This window comes from Nyctereutes procyonoides, unplaced genomic scaffold (genome assembly GCF_905146905.1).
Source record: "Nyctereutes procyonoides isolate TBG_1078 unplaced genomic scaffold, NYPRO_anot_genome, whole genome shotgun sequence".
Taxonomy (NCBI): Eukaryota; Metazoa; Chordata; class Mammalia; order Carnivora; family Canidae; genus Nyctereutes; species Nyctereutes procyonoides.
The window spans coordinates 1,350,666-1,366,648 of record NW_026575028.1 but is presented as its reverse complement, the minus strand read 5'-3'; the positions used below and the strand labels follow the sequence as shown (position 1 = coordinate 1,366,648).

Genomic DNA, 15,983 nt, shown 5'->3' with positions numbered 1-15,983 from the left:
AGAGGGAGAGGGAGAAGTTTGGGCTGAAGTTGGGAGTAGTCATGAAAATTGCATCCACATATGTAAACAGAGGAGCCCAAACTGTTCCTGAAAAGAATCTTATTCAACTGAAATTTTTTACCAACTTTGACTCAAGAGTCCCTCTACTGTCTCAAATCAGAAATGCGAGGCTGATGAGCAGAGAGGCTATGTATGGATGAGGAGCTGGAAACATCTGTGATGCCAGAAGCCAGGCCTAGGCTGGTGGAGTGGCGAGTTCCGGCTGCCCCATCCCCCAGCCTTTATGAAAGCACAAAGCAGGGGTTCCCTTCAATAAGGAAAAAAAGCAGACTGCCTCCAGAGGACGGCAGCTGTCCCTACGGGGTGGCACTGCTCGGCCTCCCAGAATAAGCCCCAGGAGTTCTGTGTTCCAGGCTCTCCTATCAGGATGATGAAAATCGGCAATTAACACCACCTGAGGAAGACAAGAAGGACGTCCGGCAATCTCCAAAGAGGGGTTTCCTCCGCTCTGCCTCCCTGGGTAAATACACTTCTCTCTCCAAATGTGACCAGTCAGGCACTTGGGTGACTAACAACCCCTATGCAGTGGCTGGGCAGATTTCCGGAGCAATGAGATGGGCTTCTGAGGGCAGGGCTTGCAGGGATGGGACTCGGCCAGATACCACATGCTAGGAGGGGCAAACAGTAGAGAGGAGGTGACTCCAGGCCCACCAGCACGTCTCCATACACCCCCAGGGTATGACCCTCGCAGACCTGTGTCCCCTTTCCCTGAACTGATCACAGTTCTTTGGCTGCCTTTGCAGGTCGAAGGGCCTCCTTCCACCTGGAATGTCTGAAGCGACAGAAGAATCAAGGGGGAGACATCTCTCAGAAGACAGTCCTGCCCTTGCACCTGGTTCATCACCAGGTAGCCCATACTTTCAGCCATCACCCCACAGGCTACACACCTCCCATGATTAGGGCAAATCTGAAGACTCCACTCTGTCTTCCCTGTGTTGGACCACGATAGTCCTAGCCCCTGGCTTTAGGAGCCCCAGATGAGGGGGGCTCATCCATGCAAGTGAGAACCTTAGCAAGGTCTGTCATTTCCCCGGGGAGGATGGCAGTGGGGGACACCTAGGAAGCACTGTGAGCAGGTGCCCCTCACACGGCCCCAAGGGACCAATGACTCCAGGATCCTGCCTGACCTTTCCTCCCACAATAGCACAGATGTTCCCTGCACAGACATTGGCTTACCCTTCAGAGAGTGCTCGGGCGGATGTACTTACGCCTAGAGTTGCAAGATCCCTGGAGATTTAGCCGCACACAAACCCATCCACTGAAATGTAGAAATGATCAGAGAATCTGCCAACAACATGGTGAGAAGTAGGGACTGATGTTCAAGGAAAATAGGTCCAGAGAGACTCGAGAGTTGAAATACCTCTTGCTGCGGCTGCCTCCAGCTGAGCCAGTGAAATCCAAGACACCAGTGTCCAGCATAGTCTCTGTATCTTAGAACCAATGGAAACCTCCAGGAATCAAAGGCCAGTCCCTTACATCTAGGTTTAACTTGGGGTCCAGCTTTCTCAAACTGTTTTCCTCTCTAATTATATATTCTTCTGCCACAGGCCTATGCATTAGGTGGGGTTTTTTTAATACCCAAAGGCACTCATTTGCCAATCAAAGCTTATAAAATGCATAAGATAGCCAGTGTGGCTCAGCTAAGTTGATATTATTTCAACTCTATTCACCGTTTTACTTGGCCTGTGTGGCATTGCCAGCATAAATATGATTTCCACTGGGCTTTCCGGAAAATTGAGCATAACCTTACACTTCCCTCAGGTCTCCAGAGGACCGGGGACCCCAGGCTGGGGACCCTCAAGAGCTATGTGCAGAGGAAGCTGGCAGGCTGGGGGAGGGGGAGGGACACTGTGTGCACCATTTTTAAAGATTTCTAGAAGTTCATTTCACCCAGTGTTCTTATCATGTTGCGGGCAAGAACCTCTTCTTTATTTACACTCCCTGCTTCCTGCTTTTCCACTACCACCCACCCATACCACAGTGTTCCCGTCCCTCTGCCCCTCAGGCTGGGCCTTCCCGCTGCACAGTGCCACTCTCCCGTGGACACATCAGCTCAGAGTAGGTCGTTGTGGTGCTAACACGGAGGCCAGGCTCCAGTCTCAGGATTTTTAAGCAGAGTGGGGGGCAGAAGACACAACATGTAAATAATAATACAGTGTAAGACTTGAACAACAGTTCAGAGACAAGCTGAGCTAAAGATCGACAAGACATTATTCATGGCCTGATTCATTGTAAAAAAAAAATTTAAGATTTTATTTATTTGAGAGAGAGACAGAGCACAGGAGTAAGGGAGTGGGAAGAGAAAGAGGGAGAAGCAGGCTCCCCATGGGGAGCCGAATGTGAGTCTCAATCCCAGAATTCTGGGATCCTGGGTCAAAGGCAGATGTTTAATTGACTGAGCCACCCAGGTGCCCCATAAATGGAAAACTTTAAACAATAAGTACTGGTTCTGTCTACATCTTTATGGTGCACAGTGTAGTGCACAGATCTTCACAGACTTGATTTCACTTGAACCTCGCATCAACCCCACAAGATAGGTAGAGGGCATTAGTGTTCCTGGTTTTACAGATGATGAGGGCAGCATTCTTTCTAGACTACTAATGAGAAAACCAAAAGCCAGAGAATTCACAGCTGACTAGCGACAAGGCCAGTGCTAAGAAGTGGACAATCCTGAGTCCATTCCATCACGGCTTTCTGAGTTTAGAGGAGGAAGCCATCACTTCAGACTGGCGTAATCACAAAACCTATTTTAAGGTGATGGAAGCTAACACCAGGTCTCGAAGAGGTAGGATCCAGAGGGGTGAAAATAATGGGAGTGGGCTCCAGGCAGGCCGAGCTAGCGATGACCATCTGCTGCTGAGAGAGAGGCCCGTCCCTCCCAGCCTGACTGCTTCCAGTAACCCATGCTCCTTGTGTGTCCGCAGGCATTGGCAGTGGCAGGCCTGAGCCCCCTCCTCCAGAGAAGCCATTCCCCTGGCACGCTCCCCAGGCCATGTGCCACCCCCCCAGCCACACCCGGCAGCCGAGGCTGGCCCCCGCAGCCTATCCCCACCCTGCGGCTGGAGGGGGCTGAGTCCAACGAGAAACTCAACAGCAGCTTCCCGTCCATCCACTGCAGCTCCTGGTCTGAGGAGCCCACACCCTGTGGAGGAGGTGACAGCACCATCCGGAGAGCCCGGCCAGTGTCCCTCACTGTGCCCAGCCAGGCTGGGGCCCGGGGCAGGCAGTTCCATGGCAGTGCCAGCAGCCTCGTGGAAGCGGTGAGTGGCTCTGAGCTGCTAGCACAAGGAGGAAAGGAGGGCTGGGGGCAGCAAGGGTTCTTTGCATGAAGAACTGAGAAGGGAGTCTCTGGTCCTTTCCGGAGGAGAGTGGAGGTCAAGTCCCTTGGCCAGGAAGATCCTCATTCCCAGGGCCTCCAGAAGAAAGGCTGGTGTGATCACACAAGATGCTATGGGCTTCTGCTTGGGCTGGGCCCACCACAGGGGAGGAAGTATGGAGCACGTATCCCTGCCGTGGGCCAGTGAGCCCCCATCAGGGCCCCGGGCCCCAGTGTATAGACCACACGGACTGGCTCTGGGGTGCAGATGGCCTGGGCTGTGTTTGTGCACATGCAAAGTCAGGACCTGTGGTTCTCAAGCTTCGGGCTTATTAAAATAACCTAGGGACACATTAAATGGGTATTTTTTTAAAGCCCTGTGATGATTCTAAGGCCCAGCTAGGGTTGAGAATCACTATTCTAGAGCAAGAGTGCTTCCAGTTCCTCTGTCCTCTGCCCCAGCCAGAGCATCTAATGTGATCCTGGCAGCACATGTCAGGGGACGTGCCCCAAGGAGGACACAGCCAAGGGTTGGCAAGGTCCCCAGAAGTGATTTCATACGAGATCCGGTTGAGGGAGTTAGGGAAGCAGACTTGGACAGGGGACCGCTCCAGAGGCCACAACAGGCACCTCAAACCTGTAAGGTGCCTCACGTCCTGGGCAGGGTGTCTTGAGTGCAGGAATGGAGTGACAAATCAACCTACCAGACAGGCAGGCAGATTTCAGGTTATGAGAGGAAAATCTTTCCAACAGAGCTTTTCCAAAAGGAGGAGGGTTTTCCTATAAAGGAGTGAGCCCACCATCACTGGACGTATGCAAGCAGAGATAACGCCCGTCCAGTCATCGGGCTGTCATGCAAAAGGTAGAGAGTTAAACCAGAGGACTTCTAAGGCCTCTCCTAGCTCCAAAACCTTGTTCTTCCCTTTGCCTTGGTTATTTCTCATTCAGTTCACCACTCCCAATTGAGTGCCAACCACATACAGGCACTGTTCTAGGTGCAGGGATACAGCCGAGAGACCGTTTCTGCTCTCATGAGCCCATGCCATGGTGAGGAGAGAGAGAGATCACAAATAAACATTTGCATGCTGCACAGGGTGGGAGCTCTGAGGAAAATACAAGCAGGAGAGGAAATAAAGAGTGATGGAGCGGGGGAACGGGGCAAACGGACCCAGGAGAGAGGCATTCCAGGCTTCACTATGCATCCCCTACCCTGGCTCACAGCTGAGTCACTTTCCCCAAGACCAGTCACTAAAGCAGCCACAAGGAAGGAGGGGGCCGCCCTGGGATCACCTGCTGGCCCTTTGGAGCAGGAGCAGAGGCAGGTGCAGACATGGTGTTTTGCACACATCATACTCCAGGATCCTCACCCCCACAGAGACTGCCAGCCAGCAGTGGGCAAGGGGCGCGAGGTAAGGGTTTCCCCAAAGGAGAGTGAGGGTTTCTGGGCAAGAATAACAGGAGGGCATATAGGGGTGCCGGGGGGGGGGGGGGGCGGGGAGAGAAGACAGGGCAGGCCCGGTTCCGCCTGGGCAGCAGCACAGCAGCACCCTGTGGTCCCTCTGTGAGCCAAGCTTCCAGGTATTTGACAACAGTTAGTGAGTGCCCCAGCTGAAGCAGCTGTCCTCCAGCCTGCACACCCCTGATTCCTTCAGGCAATGCTCCATGTCAGCTCCTTTCCTGCGAGCACGCCTCCCACCACACCTACACACCTGCGCGCGCGCACACACACACACACACACACACACACACACTCACTTCCCAAGGTTCCCAGTTACAAGCCCCTTGCTCCAGCCCCAGAGAGAAGAGCTGTCCTCCGGGAATAATGTTCCTCTTTGGTTCTTCATGGTCCTCCCTCCCCACTTCAGGTCTTGATTTCAGAAGGACTGGGGCAGTTTGCTCAAGATCCCAAGTTTATCGAGGTCACAACCCAGGAGCTGGCTGACGCCTGTGACATGACCATAGAGGAGATGGAGAACGCCGCTGACAACATCCTCAGTGGGGGCGCCCAGCAGAGCCCCAACGGCACCCTCCTACCTTTTGTTAACTGCAGGGACCCCGGGCAGGACAAAGCGGGGGGTCACGAGGGCGACGCCTGCACGGCCGCCCTGGCATGTCAGAAGAGCGAGGAAGAGCTCCAGGACAGCAGAGCCCACACCGGCAGCCTGTAGGAGCCAGGGCTGGGGAGACGCTGGGTTTTTTATTTGTTTCAATGTTCCTAATGGGTTCGTTTCAGAAGTGCCTCACTGTTCTCGTGACCTGGAGTTAACCGGAACAGCGTCTTCATTCATTTCGTTGGGACAAGACGCAGAGTTGGGTGGTGTGCAGAGTCCGTTTTCCGGGGGAAGGAAGGCAGCAAGCCTAGTGTGTGTTGTGTCCAAGAGGTAGAGTGGTGAGGAGGAGCGGAAGAATCAGGGAGGGAGAGCAAGAGAAGAGACGCCTGCCCCCACCTCCGGGCGTGAAGGAGAGCCTCAGCTTCCTGCGGTACCCTCACCAAAAGGACCCTATGTCAAACGGGTGTCTTTCAACTTTGCTTGTAAAAAAAAAAATCCATTTTGCACATATTCCGTATGAGCCTCACTGTCTCCATAGAGCCAGGGCCCTGTGGATTTGTAGAAGGAAGCAGGAGTGGGACTTCAGCGAGGACCCAGCCCCATCCCAGGGGGGAGGAAGGACAGAGAGAGGAGCTCAGGAGACAGGAGTGGAGGAGGGCGGAGGGCACGATGGGAGGGCACGATGAGGGGCATGTGGCAGCCTCACGGCCAAGGCTCCCCACCACCCCCACCCCTCTGCCCCAGGATCACAGGACGCACACAGGCCCACCTCGCTTCAGAGCAGCGGCTGGGCCTGCCAGGGAAGGGGCAACCAGCCCCTGGCAAGATGAGGTGCTGCTGAGCTTCTGTCAAGCGCTCTTTTGTTTTGTGGTTTGACATTTTTCTTGATGGCATGTTGCAGTTTTCGGGTTTTGTTTGGTTTTTGTTTTATTTTAATTTTGTTTTCCCAGGGGGAGGGGAGGAAGAAGTGTTTACAAAGCTTTGTAGCCACCCACCTTACTGTTTTCACTTTTGCAAATGTAAATTGGGTTTGGTTTTACTGTATTATTTAAACGGTTGTGGTTTTCTTTTTCTACGGTAGGCTCCATCCATAGAGCCATCGTGGGCAAGTTTTACCAGCCATTGTGTATACGCAATAATTTGTTATGATTTCTGTAGGTAGTAACAAAAATTTTTTGGGTTTGGTTTTATAATTTAAAGGTAACGCACTTGATATGGTCTTGCACATATGGGTGATTGAGTTGGGCTCTTTTTACTGCGGGGTGTGTCCGTGGGTGCCGGAGAGAAGCATGGGTGAGAGAGTCTCCGCGAGTGTGTGTGTTCTGTGTGTGCATAGTGGGTTGTCCATGTATGTGCACCCATGTGTGAATGAGTGTGCAGCTCCCCCTTTCTGGTCTAACTGTGGGGAGATCTGAATCTGGGGCCATTTGAAAGCAAAAACAAACCACTGTTTCTGCTTCTGAAATGGGAATCAGTAACTCTTTACATTTTCTGTCCACAAGATATGCAAAAACAATGCAATAATATTCATTTTAAAAATACAATTGTGAGTTGTGTTGGCATTAAAGCTGTATTTAAAACACACACACACACACACACACACACAGAAATTTAAGGGAAAAACTCAAGAAGGCGTTTTGCTTCGATATATTCCGTGTAATGTTTTATTGCATTGATGATGTTTCTGTTGAAGAAACTGTTATACTTGAATTCAGGTCAGTTTCAGTATTCTACAAATATTTTTTTAAAACTGAATTGCAATTGTGCCAAGCGAATATAATGAATTGAATTAAGTTTGTTTTTGAATTCACTTCTTGTATATTTTGCTGCATGTAAGTAAATCATTTTGTATTTGGAGTGTACAAGCTTTACCCTTGAACTCTGAAGTGCTTTCCTATATGTGGTTGGGGGAAAGGGAACAAGTATTATTTTAATTTGTACGATGAGCAAAGGTATGACCAGTGTAAATCATTATTCTGCAATCCACACACAGGTTTGGACATTACTGTTTTGCATATCTTGTGTTCACTTCCGTTTCCCTCCATTTTTCCAAAACTATACAAGAAGTATATCCGTCCTACATCTTGCTTTGAGAGACCAGGACATGTCTTAATCCTGTCTTCATTCTATCCACTCTGCTCCAGTTGATTGGGACTTGGTCTCGGGACAGTCCTGCCCCGTGAGCATCCCCCATGGGAGAGGTGGCTGGCTTTTCTGTTCACTTCCACTGCGTGAACTTGCCTCGGTGGTCTCCTCAGGAAAGTGCACGCTGACTGAGAGGATGGAGCTAGAGTCGGGCTGGCTGGAGGGAAGGGAATCCTCCCTCTGGCAACTGCTCTACCCAAACTCAGATAGCAGGGGCCAGAGAACAGCAACCAGGTAAAACCTTTGTCCATCCCAAAGTCAGCTCCGTCTCATTCACTTCATCCTCTCCTTGCTCTGGAGCAGGATTTCCTCCAGGTCTCCCCTAATGTGCATGGCAGACAGGGAGGGGACCGGGACCAGGACTGGGGAGGACACGTCAGGAGTTTGCAGTGATAGTGGAACCAGAGACACTGTGGGAGCATCTCTTACGCCTATTTGCGTCTACCTAGAACGTCATCCTATCCATGCTGTTTCCTTCAAATAGATTTCAACAATGATGGTTGAAAAGGGAGTGATTCAGGGAAAACAGGACCCAAACATTCATCTAGGATTTACCCAGGGAATGTCTTCCAGTGCCAGTATGTTCCCAGCCCTTTACAGGAGCGACCTACTTGGGAAAAGTGAAGATGAGTTTCACTTTTAAGGACTGATTCATGAAAGAGTGGAGAAATACGCTGAATGTTCCCAGGTACACTAACAGTGTAGAAGCAGAAGGGTTTCTCCCTGTTTCTCCAAGACTAAACCCTCCAAACTTCTTTGGTTCCTTTTCGGTGCCATGCAGGCCTTCTAGAAATTGCAGTTAGGTGTCATCTTTGTCCAGTTTCCCAAGATACCTATCACCGTTCTGCTAAGATTTTAGTTGTGATGGAGAGCGAAGCCCTTTTGGATTGATAACTGATTCTTGCTATACATGTGGTCCCTAGATAGAAATTTGGCATCTTAACTGACCACAGACACAAACACATACACACACACACACACACACACACACACATACACACACACACACCACTCACACATTCACTCAAACTTTCATGCTACTTTCTTTTTTCCTTTTGGACTTGTCTTCTGCATCACCAAATCTCATTGGCCAGTGGCATGGGCTACAGGCTGGGCTTATGCCAGCTACCCCTAAGGCCCTGCCTAAGTGTGCCCCCTTGCCCTTCACCACTCACACCTACAGAGTCCCTTCTTTCTAGTCAGCTATGTTAGAAGGCCAGCTAGTCTTGCACCCTACAAGAGCAACATCAGCAGTGCCAAGGGAACCTGGCCCTGTGCTGCTGGCAAGGAAAGGAGGTTTAGATGGGAGTTCCCTGTGGAGGGTGATGGGTCTCTATGGCCTGACCTCATGATCAACTGGTATGGTACTGACAGAGGATACCTGTCATCATGGGTGCCTAGGTGGGTCAGTCAGCTAAGCATCTGCCTTTGGCTCAGGTCATGATCCCAGGGTCCTAGGATCAAGTCCTGCATCTGCTCCCTGCTGAGCAGAGAATCTGCTCCTCTCTCTCCCTCTGCCCCTCCTCCCCTTCTCATTCTGTCTCTTTCTCTCTCTTTCTTAGAGAAAAAATTTTTAAAAATAACTTTTATTTATTTCTCTCTTTCTTAGCTCTCTCTCTAATAAATAAATAAAATCTTTAAAAAAAAGATACCTGTCATCATGACAGACGGATAAAATGAATCATAAAATCACAAACCTCACCAGCTGTGTATTAAGTGATGTCTGCCCCTCACCTAGAGCAGAACTTTGCCTGTGACCTTGTAAAACATAACCATCAAGTCTTCTGAGAACTTGTGAGTGGCAAAGAGAAAGCAGCCAATGGCTGAGGACCAGAAGGACCTAAAGAAGTGCAGTGTAAGCTCTGGGGGCATGATTTTTATTTTTCATCTGAATGACCTATTGTATTTCTACACTTTGGCCTTTTAATAGTCATGTGTCTGGCTATATTAAGCAGGGAGATTTTCAGTTGTCTTCTTTCTGCCTGTTTCTAGAAGTTTCTTTTGGTCTTGAGGCAAAAAGAGAAGAAAGTTTTCCTAGATTTTGGCTTGAACCATGAATTTTGCTCTGCTCTGCTTCAAAGGTTATTAGTCATAATCCCTCCCATCACCTTCTGAGTCTAACAGGCTGCCCTCTGACTGGGAGGTCCAAGGACAAAGGAACAAGACTTCCTTACTCTGTCTTTATCCTGTGACCCTGCTTCTTCCGGGGCTTGTCTGGAGTGAAGCTATCAGTTTCTCACAAATATTTTCCTTCCAGATTATCTCCTGATCATTCAGCTATAGATAGTAAGACAACCACAGGAGAAGGATCCCATTCAATGCCTGAGACATAAGAACACCCTGAAAATGAGGAGTTTGGAAATCATCAAAAGGGTTTCATAGAGGCCAGTTGATACCTACCCATCATTCCTAAAGGTTAAGATGTGTAACAAGAACCTAATTTAGGCATACAGAGTAAGTCTGGTAGTCAGGCTTTTAGCCTCATCAAACCATAATTATAAATTTTGCTGAAGAGGATAATGGCATCTCCATCCTGAGGGACCTGGGGGGAAAATGAAATATCATTGTCTAAGAGTTAGAAACCCTTTAGCAAAGAGGCCACAAAAGGGCAATTTGTTTTCAAGAGACCCATTTAAGCCCCAATTTAGTAAAACACTCGCTGATAAGAGCCCAGGTCAGTTCATAGAGAAGCTCTTGGTCACCACATCCGGTTTCGCCATCAGCTCCCTCTGAAGAGACATAAGGAAAAGAGACAAGGAAACGAAGTGTCCTACAACTATCAGGGATGGCATAGTTTTTTCCTTTCCCCAAGCCATTCTCTCTATTCCAGCCTTCTGCCCAACCCCCACTTTCCTTTCCTCCCCTCAGTCTAGTCAGAACAGGGAGTTGCAAGTAGTCCAATATGCAGATTCTTAAATAGTTTATGAAGCTAGTTCTGGTTTTAACTTTTTTTTATTTCAAAGCAATGAAACATTGCTTTGTGAAACCAGATACCAATGTAGCAAGTGGTTTCTGCCAGACTTCCACATGGTTGGAACACACTTGAACACCACACATACACACACACACTCATACACACTTTCATCCTCATACACACACACACACACACACACACACACACTTCCTTAACAGACAGGTGCAGGTGCTGGGGTTGAGCTCTGCACAAATGATATTGTCCTCCCAAAGGGCTGAGCACTGTATAGAGAGATGTGGAGAGAGGACCAGAGTAACTTCCTTGAGTAGAAATAGTGCCATCGGGCCCTATTATTACTGTGAACTAAATATTATTTATCTACATTGAGAGATACAACTACGTCTACAATCAGACTTTTCCCTCACATGATTTTAAGAGGCTTGCTCCAGAAAAGATGCAGTGGTAGATTCTTCAGCTCTCCGATATACTGGAAAAGCCCTTTGATCAGTCTCTGAAAGGGAATTAGAGATTGCCAGCAAAATATATTGAGCTGAGTTGAACAACACTGAGAGTAGAGTCAGAGTTGGGACTTTCACAAAACTCCCCTCAGTCTCCACTAAATTAAGGAAGACAAGATAAAGACTAGATAATTAAACAAAAGCTTGAAATGTTACATCACCAGAGTCAAATATTCTCCCTTCAGATTGCATACTGGCCTCTTCACAGCTGTACTGTCTTTTGGAGGGCATCCCATGCATCCGACTTTCCAGAATCTAATCTGACTTGATAAGGTTCCTAGAAAGGGCAACATGACATTTAATCTACCCTAAATCCAACATTTACTATAAATTTGCCATCTAAAAATCATTGGTGTACCTCATACATAAGAAAGTGTTTCACCTGTGTCATTATTAAAGAAGTTTCTTGGTGAAGAGGTTGTAAGTCTTAAGGGAGGGTAATTTCTATGTGAAGAAACACAGAAATGGACGGGATTTTGCCTATTCACTGTTTGAGCCTAGAGAACTGTTCTGATGCTCCTCGAGTGTATAAGCAGAGGGACGGGAATGAGCGGGCACCAGCGGGCAGTGGGTCACTGCTGACGCTCGCCATACTGCATGCCTGCGGGCCTCAGACACTCTGCATGAAGTCTCTCCTGAGCCCGCAACCCAGAGAGGAAAGAGAAGGCTCCCTTCTATAGGGTCACAGGAGGAGCAAAAGAGGACAGGTCACTGTGTCCTGTGCCAAACCCCCTCCCCTGAGATTTCCCAACATGGGGAAACTACAGCAAAGCTTAAAAGAAAAAAGAAAAAAAAAAAAACCTTGGGAAGCAAGGTGGACGGCTATAAACAAAGAACCCTGTGCAAAGGGCTCCTCCGTGAGGCAACTCCAGTGACCTGAATGCTATGAGCACTTTTCTGCTTGCACACATCACACCACCCACGCATCAAGCTGCATCCTATCCTCCCAGACTCACCCATCTCTTGGTTTCTCAACTAGATTAGGCACAACCCTGTAGCAGCTTCCTCTCCTGCCCAGAACGTGTGCTGTTCCTCCAGAGCCTCGTGGGAATAGGGTCTGGGACAAACCAGGATGTGGATATCAAAGGCGTAAACAAACTTAGGCAAAACTGTGACGGTAGGAGTGGAGAGCCACCTGCAGAGAAACACACAAGTCCCTTAAGAAATAGGGTGGCAGGTCCCAAGCTGCTAAAGCACTGGAAGGTCTGTTACTCTCGTCATCTGCTTGTTTTATTTTAAAGCCCTAGAGCTGCCAAGCGAAACTCCCGTCCATATAAGAGGCTCCAGAAACAACCCCTTCCTCCTTCCTCTCCTCATGTCCTCCTGCCCAGGCCCAATTTCATGCCTCTAAACCAAACTGTGTCATGCTTGCTCTCAGAGCAATGCAGAAAGATGGACAGTGCCTCCATTGTCATCCCCTGCCTGTCACCACCCCCACACCCTTGTACACCCCACACTTTCCTCTCCAGGCTTCACGATGTCGCAGTCTTACTGTTGTAAATACTGTTGTACAGTTTGTAATCATCAAATAACTCCATTGTCAAGGCCTCGCCTGCTGCGCCTTCTCACCCTCGAGAAAGGCCAGGGAATCTAGAAGGGGTAACCTTTCGAGAAGAGCTTCAGGGTCATCTCTGTGTGAGACGCTATGTATATTCCTGTAAGATTGCATTTTTATCTAAGGAATGATGTTATTTAAAAAACAAACAAAAAACACCAAAAAACAAGAATTGCAAATAAATTTCTTAACAATGTCTACACTGGTTTAATTGTATCTTCCCTCTTCCACATCCCTCCTCTTCTCCTGTTTCTCAGAGGTTACAAAAATACACCGAATGGCCAAATCACCCCCTCAGAGCCTCCAAAGGGGAAGGAGGCTGGGAAAAACATGCGAAATCCGAATCCAGTGATAATCTCTAACCTTATTTCAGCAATTTATCTAGTCTTCCTTCCAATGAAAAGGTTAACATAAAAATGGCCAAAGGTTGACAAGGAAATAGAACAGAGGAATTGAATGGATAATCCACAAGATAGAAGAGCAGCTCCACCCCCCACCAAGTATTTGGAAATGCACAAAATTGGTTTTGAATAAATGCAGGAAAGAAGAGGGGGGAGGGAGAAAAGAAGGAGAGAGGGAAGAGATAAGATTATGTATATTAAAGTAATTTAAAGACTAAAAATGTTTTGTTTTATTATTAAACTGGCTCTGACAAAGCTTCCAGAATAACGCCCTGTGTAAAAATAATTTGTCCCAGAAATCCACGTATCTTAGTTGAATACAATTATAACAACAAACTGCCCCCCCACACACACACACCCAGTGGATGATCGAGTCCATTTTAGGAATTACAGAACATGAGCCAACCTCCCTGCTTCTCCAGAGCCTCTCTCCTCCCTGCCCCACCATTCAAACCCTTAGCTCTGGAGTCCAAGGTTGGTAGGGGAAGAACAGAGGAGTAGAAGGGCTGGAGAGAGTAGCTACAGGAGCAGGCTGGGAATACACTCTCCCAGAACCTGTGCACAAGGTCACAACCCATCAGAGGATCCACTAATAATTAAAGTGCCAAAGTTTGCAAATCATACCTTTAACCAACTAGAACAGATACTGGATTTACCCTATGATGAAATTACCCTTCCTTGTATTTTGTATGCTTTCCTGAACAGGAGTAAAAGGAATGGAGGGACAGTCCATGGCAGGCATTAAACACAGCCATAGGAGCGTGTCATCAAACTGAGGCATCCCTCATGCACTGGGCCTCACTTCTGCTTTATAATTTGGTGTCAACTGTTTAGGTCTGACCTGACCTGCAAACTCTTCCTACATCAAGTCTGTTTCTGCGCATTTCTTCCTTTCTCCCCTCAAGGATGATGTGGTTATTGATCTGATTGGTCAGAGTACTAGACACTAATTGGGCCACAGTTGCTAATGGGCAGGATTACTGCATGGTAAAAAAAAAAAAAAAAAAAAAAAAAAAAAAGGTCAGTATACATACAAGACACTCTGACTTGTACTTTAATTTTCCAGCCTCTATATAATAAGCAGATCTAAGCATTCTTTCTATAAATCTCTATCTCTTTCTAATCTTTCTCTCCCTTTATTTCCATATGGCTTGCTGGATAAGTGGGCTCAGCAGTCTCTCAATCTCTTGCTCTTCACAGCATATACGGATATATTAGCCCAAGAATTAGGCTGTTGAAAGTGGGGAGGGGGGTGCGAAAGACCCTGAATGGACCATGAGCCAAAATGAAGGGCTCCAATCCAGCCTTCACAGCGTGCTATGTTGTAAGTGATTAGACATTATTCCAGCTAATAATAGTGTAACACTCATTTTCTAATTGGCTACAAGCCCATATATATAATTTCCCAAGGAATCCCACCGGAAGGAGATACAGGGCAGAACTTGGCACTCTTTACAGTTATTTAAATAACATCAAAACCCCCCTTCAAATAGGTTGATCATTTAGCCCAGGTGTTTCACTGAGGCCCCATTGAGATTCCATGTGACCCGTTTTTGGAATCAGGAAATATACTTAAGATATTTGCATGTAATGATCTGTGTGGCATGATTCCTGATACTCAATAAAACCTTCTGCTCTCAGGTACTTGGAGGTCGGAGCCCATCAATGTGCATTTTAGCAAGCTCTGCAAGTTGTTCTTAATTAGACCAAACATCGTGAACCACTGGTATCAGACTGATTTCTATTAAAACGCAATTTCCCTTAGAGAGGAAACTTTTTAAGCTTCTTTCACTCCACTATATCACAGAGGAAACCAAAGGTCTGAGGGTATAAATAAAAGATTTGAGAGCAGGTTTTGATGGAAAATGGGAGCAATGGTTATCAGCACTGAGGAGAGAGCACAGACAAGAAGGGAAAGCATGACAAAATGTGCAAGAGGGTAATGGTTTAGGTAAAAGGGCCAGAGGCATCATGAGGCAAACTTCTATTTCACCTACCTAGGAATTTTTATTTGGCTAGGGGAGCAATGGAGTCAGATAAAGCAGGTGACCTGGCCTCCATTCTAAGATCCAGCAAGAAATGAAAGATGGCTTTACCTTCTGCATATGCCTGTCATCTTAAACATCCTTTCAGGAAACTGGAAAGATTTCTTCTGGAAACTCCTTTCAGGGTATGGTGATCCTCAAAGTTGATCTACTGTCAATGGGACTCTCCTTGACTCCTCTCTAGAGCATCTTAAGTTAGAGGAATGCCAGCACTCTACATCAGGAATTAGACTAATGGCATGATAGTATTTTCATGAAGAGCAAGGAAGAGAACTCTTAGGTGTTAGGGAGAAGGTCTTGAGGAATTACCTGGACTTCAGGCATTCCTAAACATAGCAATGAGTGGCAGTCGCTTCTAGAAATTCTAACAATCTTGAAATGTCAGGCTTGTTTTCAGGAAAGGAGAGAATTTGAGTTGTGTCATAACTAGAGTGGCCCTATAGTAGGTTGTCTAAAACTAGTTGTCCCAGTCCAACGAAGACATTTGTTAACCCTGGTTAGAACACAAGAGAGGGTGTAACCTAGAGAGGATGGAGTGTGGATTAGCTGGCGCTTGGTAGACTGAACCTCCTTTATTTCCACTCTTGCTTCTAAAGTCAAGTATCCACAGACTGACCTAATTTTTAAATAAATCATATTATATCACATCACTGCTCTCAACTGTCCAATGTTTTCTTATCACTTGAACTAAAATCCAAAGTCTTTACCATGATCTATAAAGCCTAAAACATCTGACCTTATCTACCTCTCTGCTTCTCAGACCTCATTTCCCACCATCGTCTCTGTCCTACTTGCTCACTTCCAGCTATATTGACCTTCTTGTTGTCCATTAAACGCACAAAATTTATTCAGTCCTTTGCCAGTTATCAATTTATTGCTTCTCAGCACTAAATTCATGCTTTTTACACTGCTCTGTGATATGGGAGCTCAACCTTAACAAACATTTCTCCTTTGCCAGCTGGCTCAGTGTCAGTATAG

At 47.4% G+C, this 15,983-nt stretch overlaps 1 protein-coding gene across 1 annotated transcript in view; it reads left to right on the top strand.

The window, feature by feature from the left end:
* The window catches only part of CACNA1C (calcium voltage-gated channel subunit alpha1 C), a 754,651-nt gene extending 741,892 nt beyond the window's left edge, over window positions 1-12,759 (top strand). Inside the window, 4 exon segments of the mRNA XM_055315403.1 lie at window positions 414-520; window positions 804-907; window positions 2,985-3,320; window positions 5,242-12,759. Coding sequence (XP_055171378.1) covers window positions 414-520; window positions 804-907; window positions 2,985-3,320; window positions 5,242-5,544 — 850 coding nt within the window. The 3' untranslated portion in view covers window positions 5,545-12,759.
* Window positions 12,760-15,983: the final 3,224 nt, after the last annotated feature.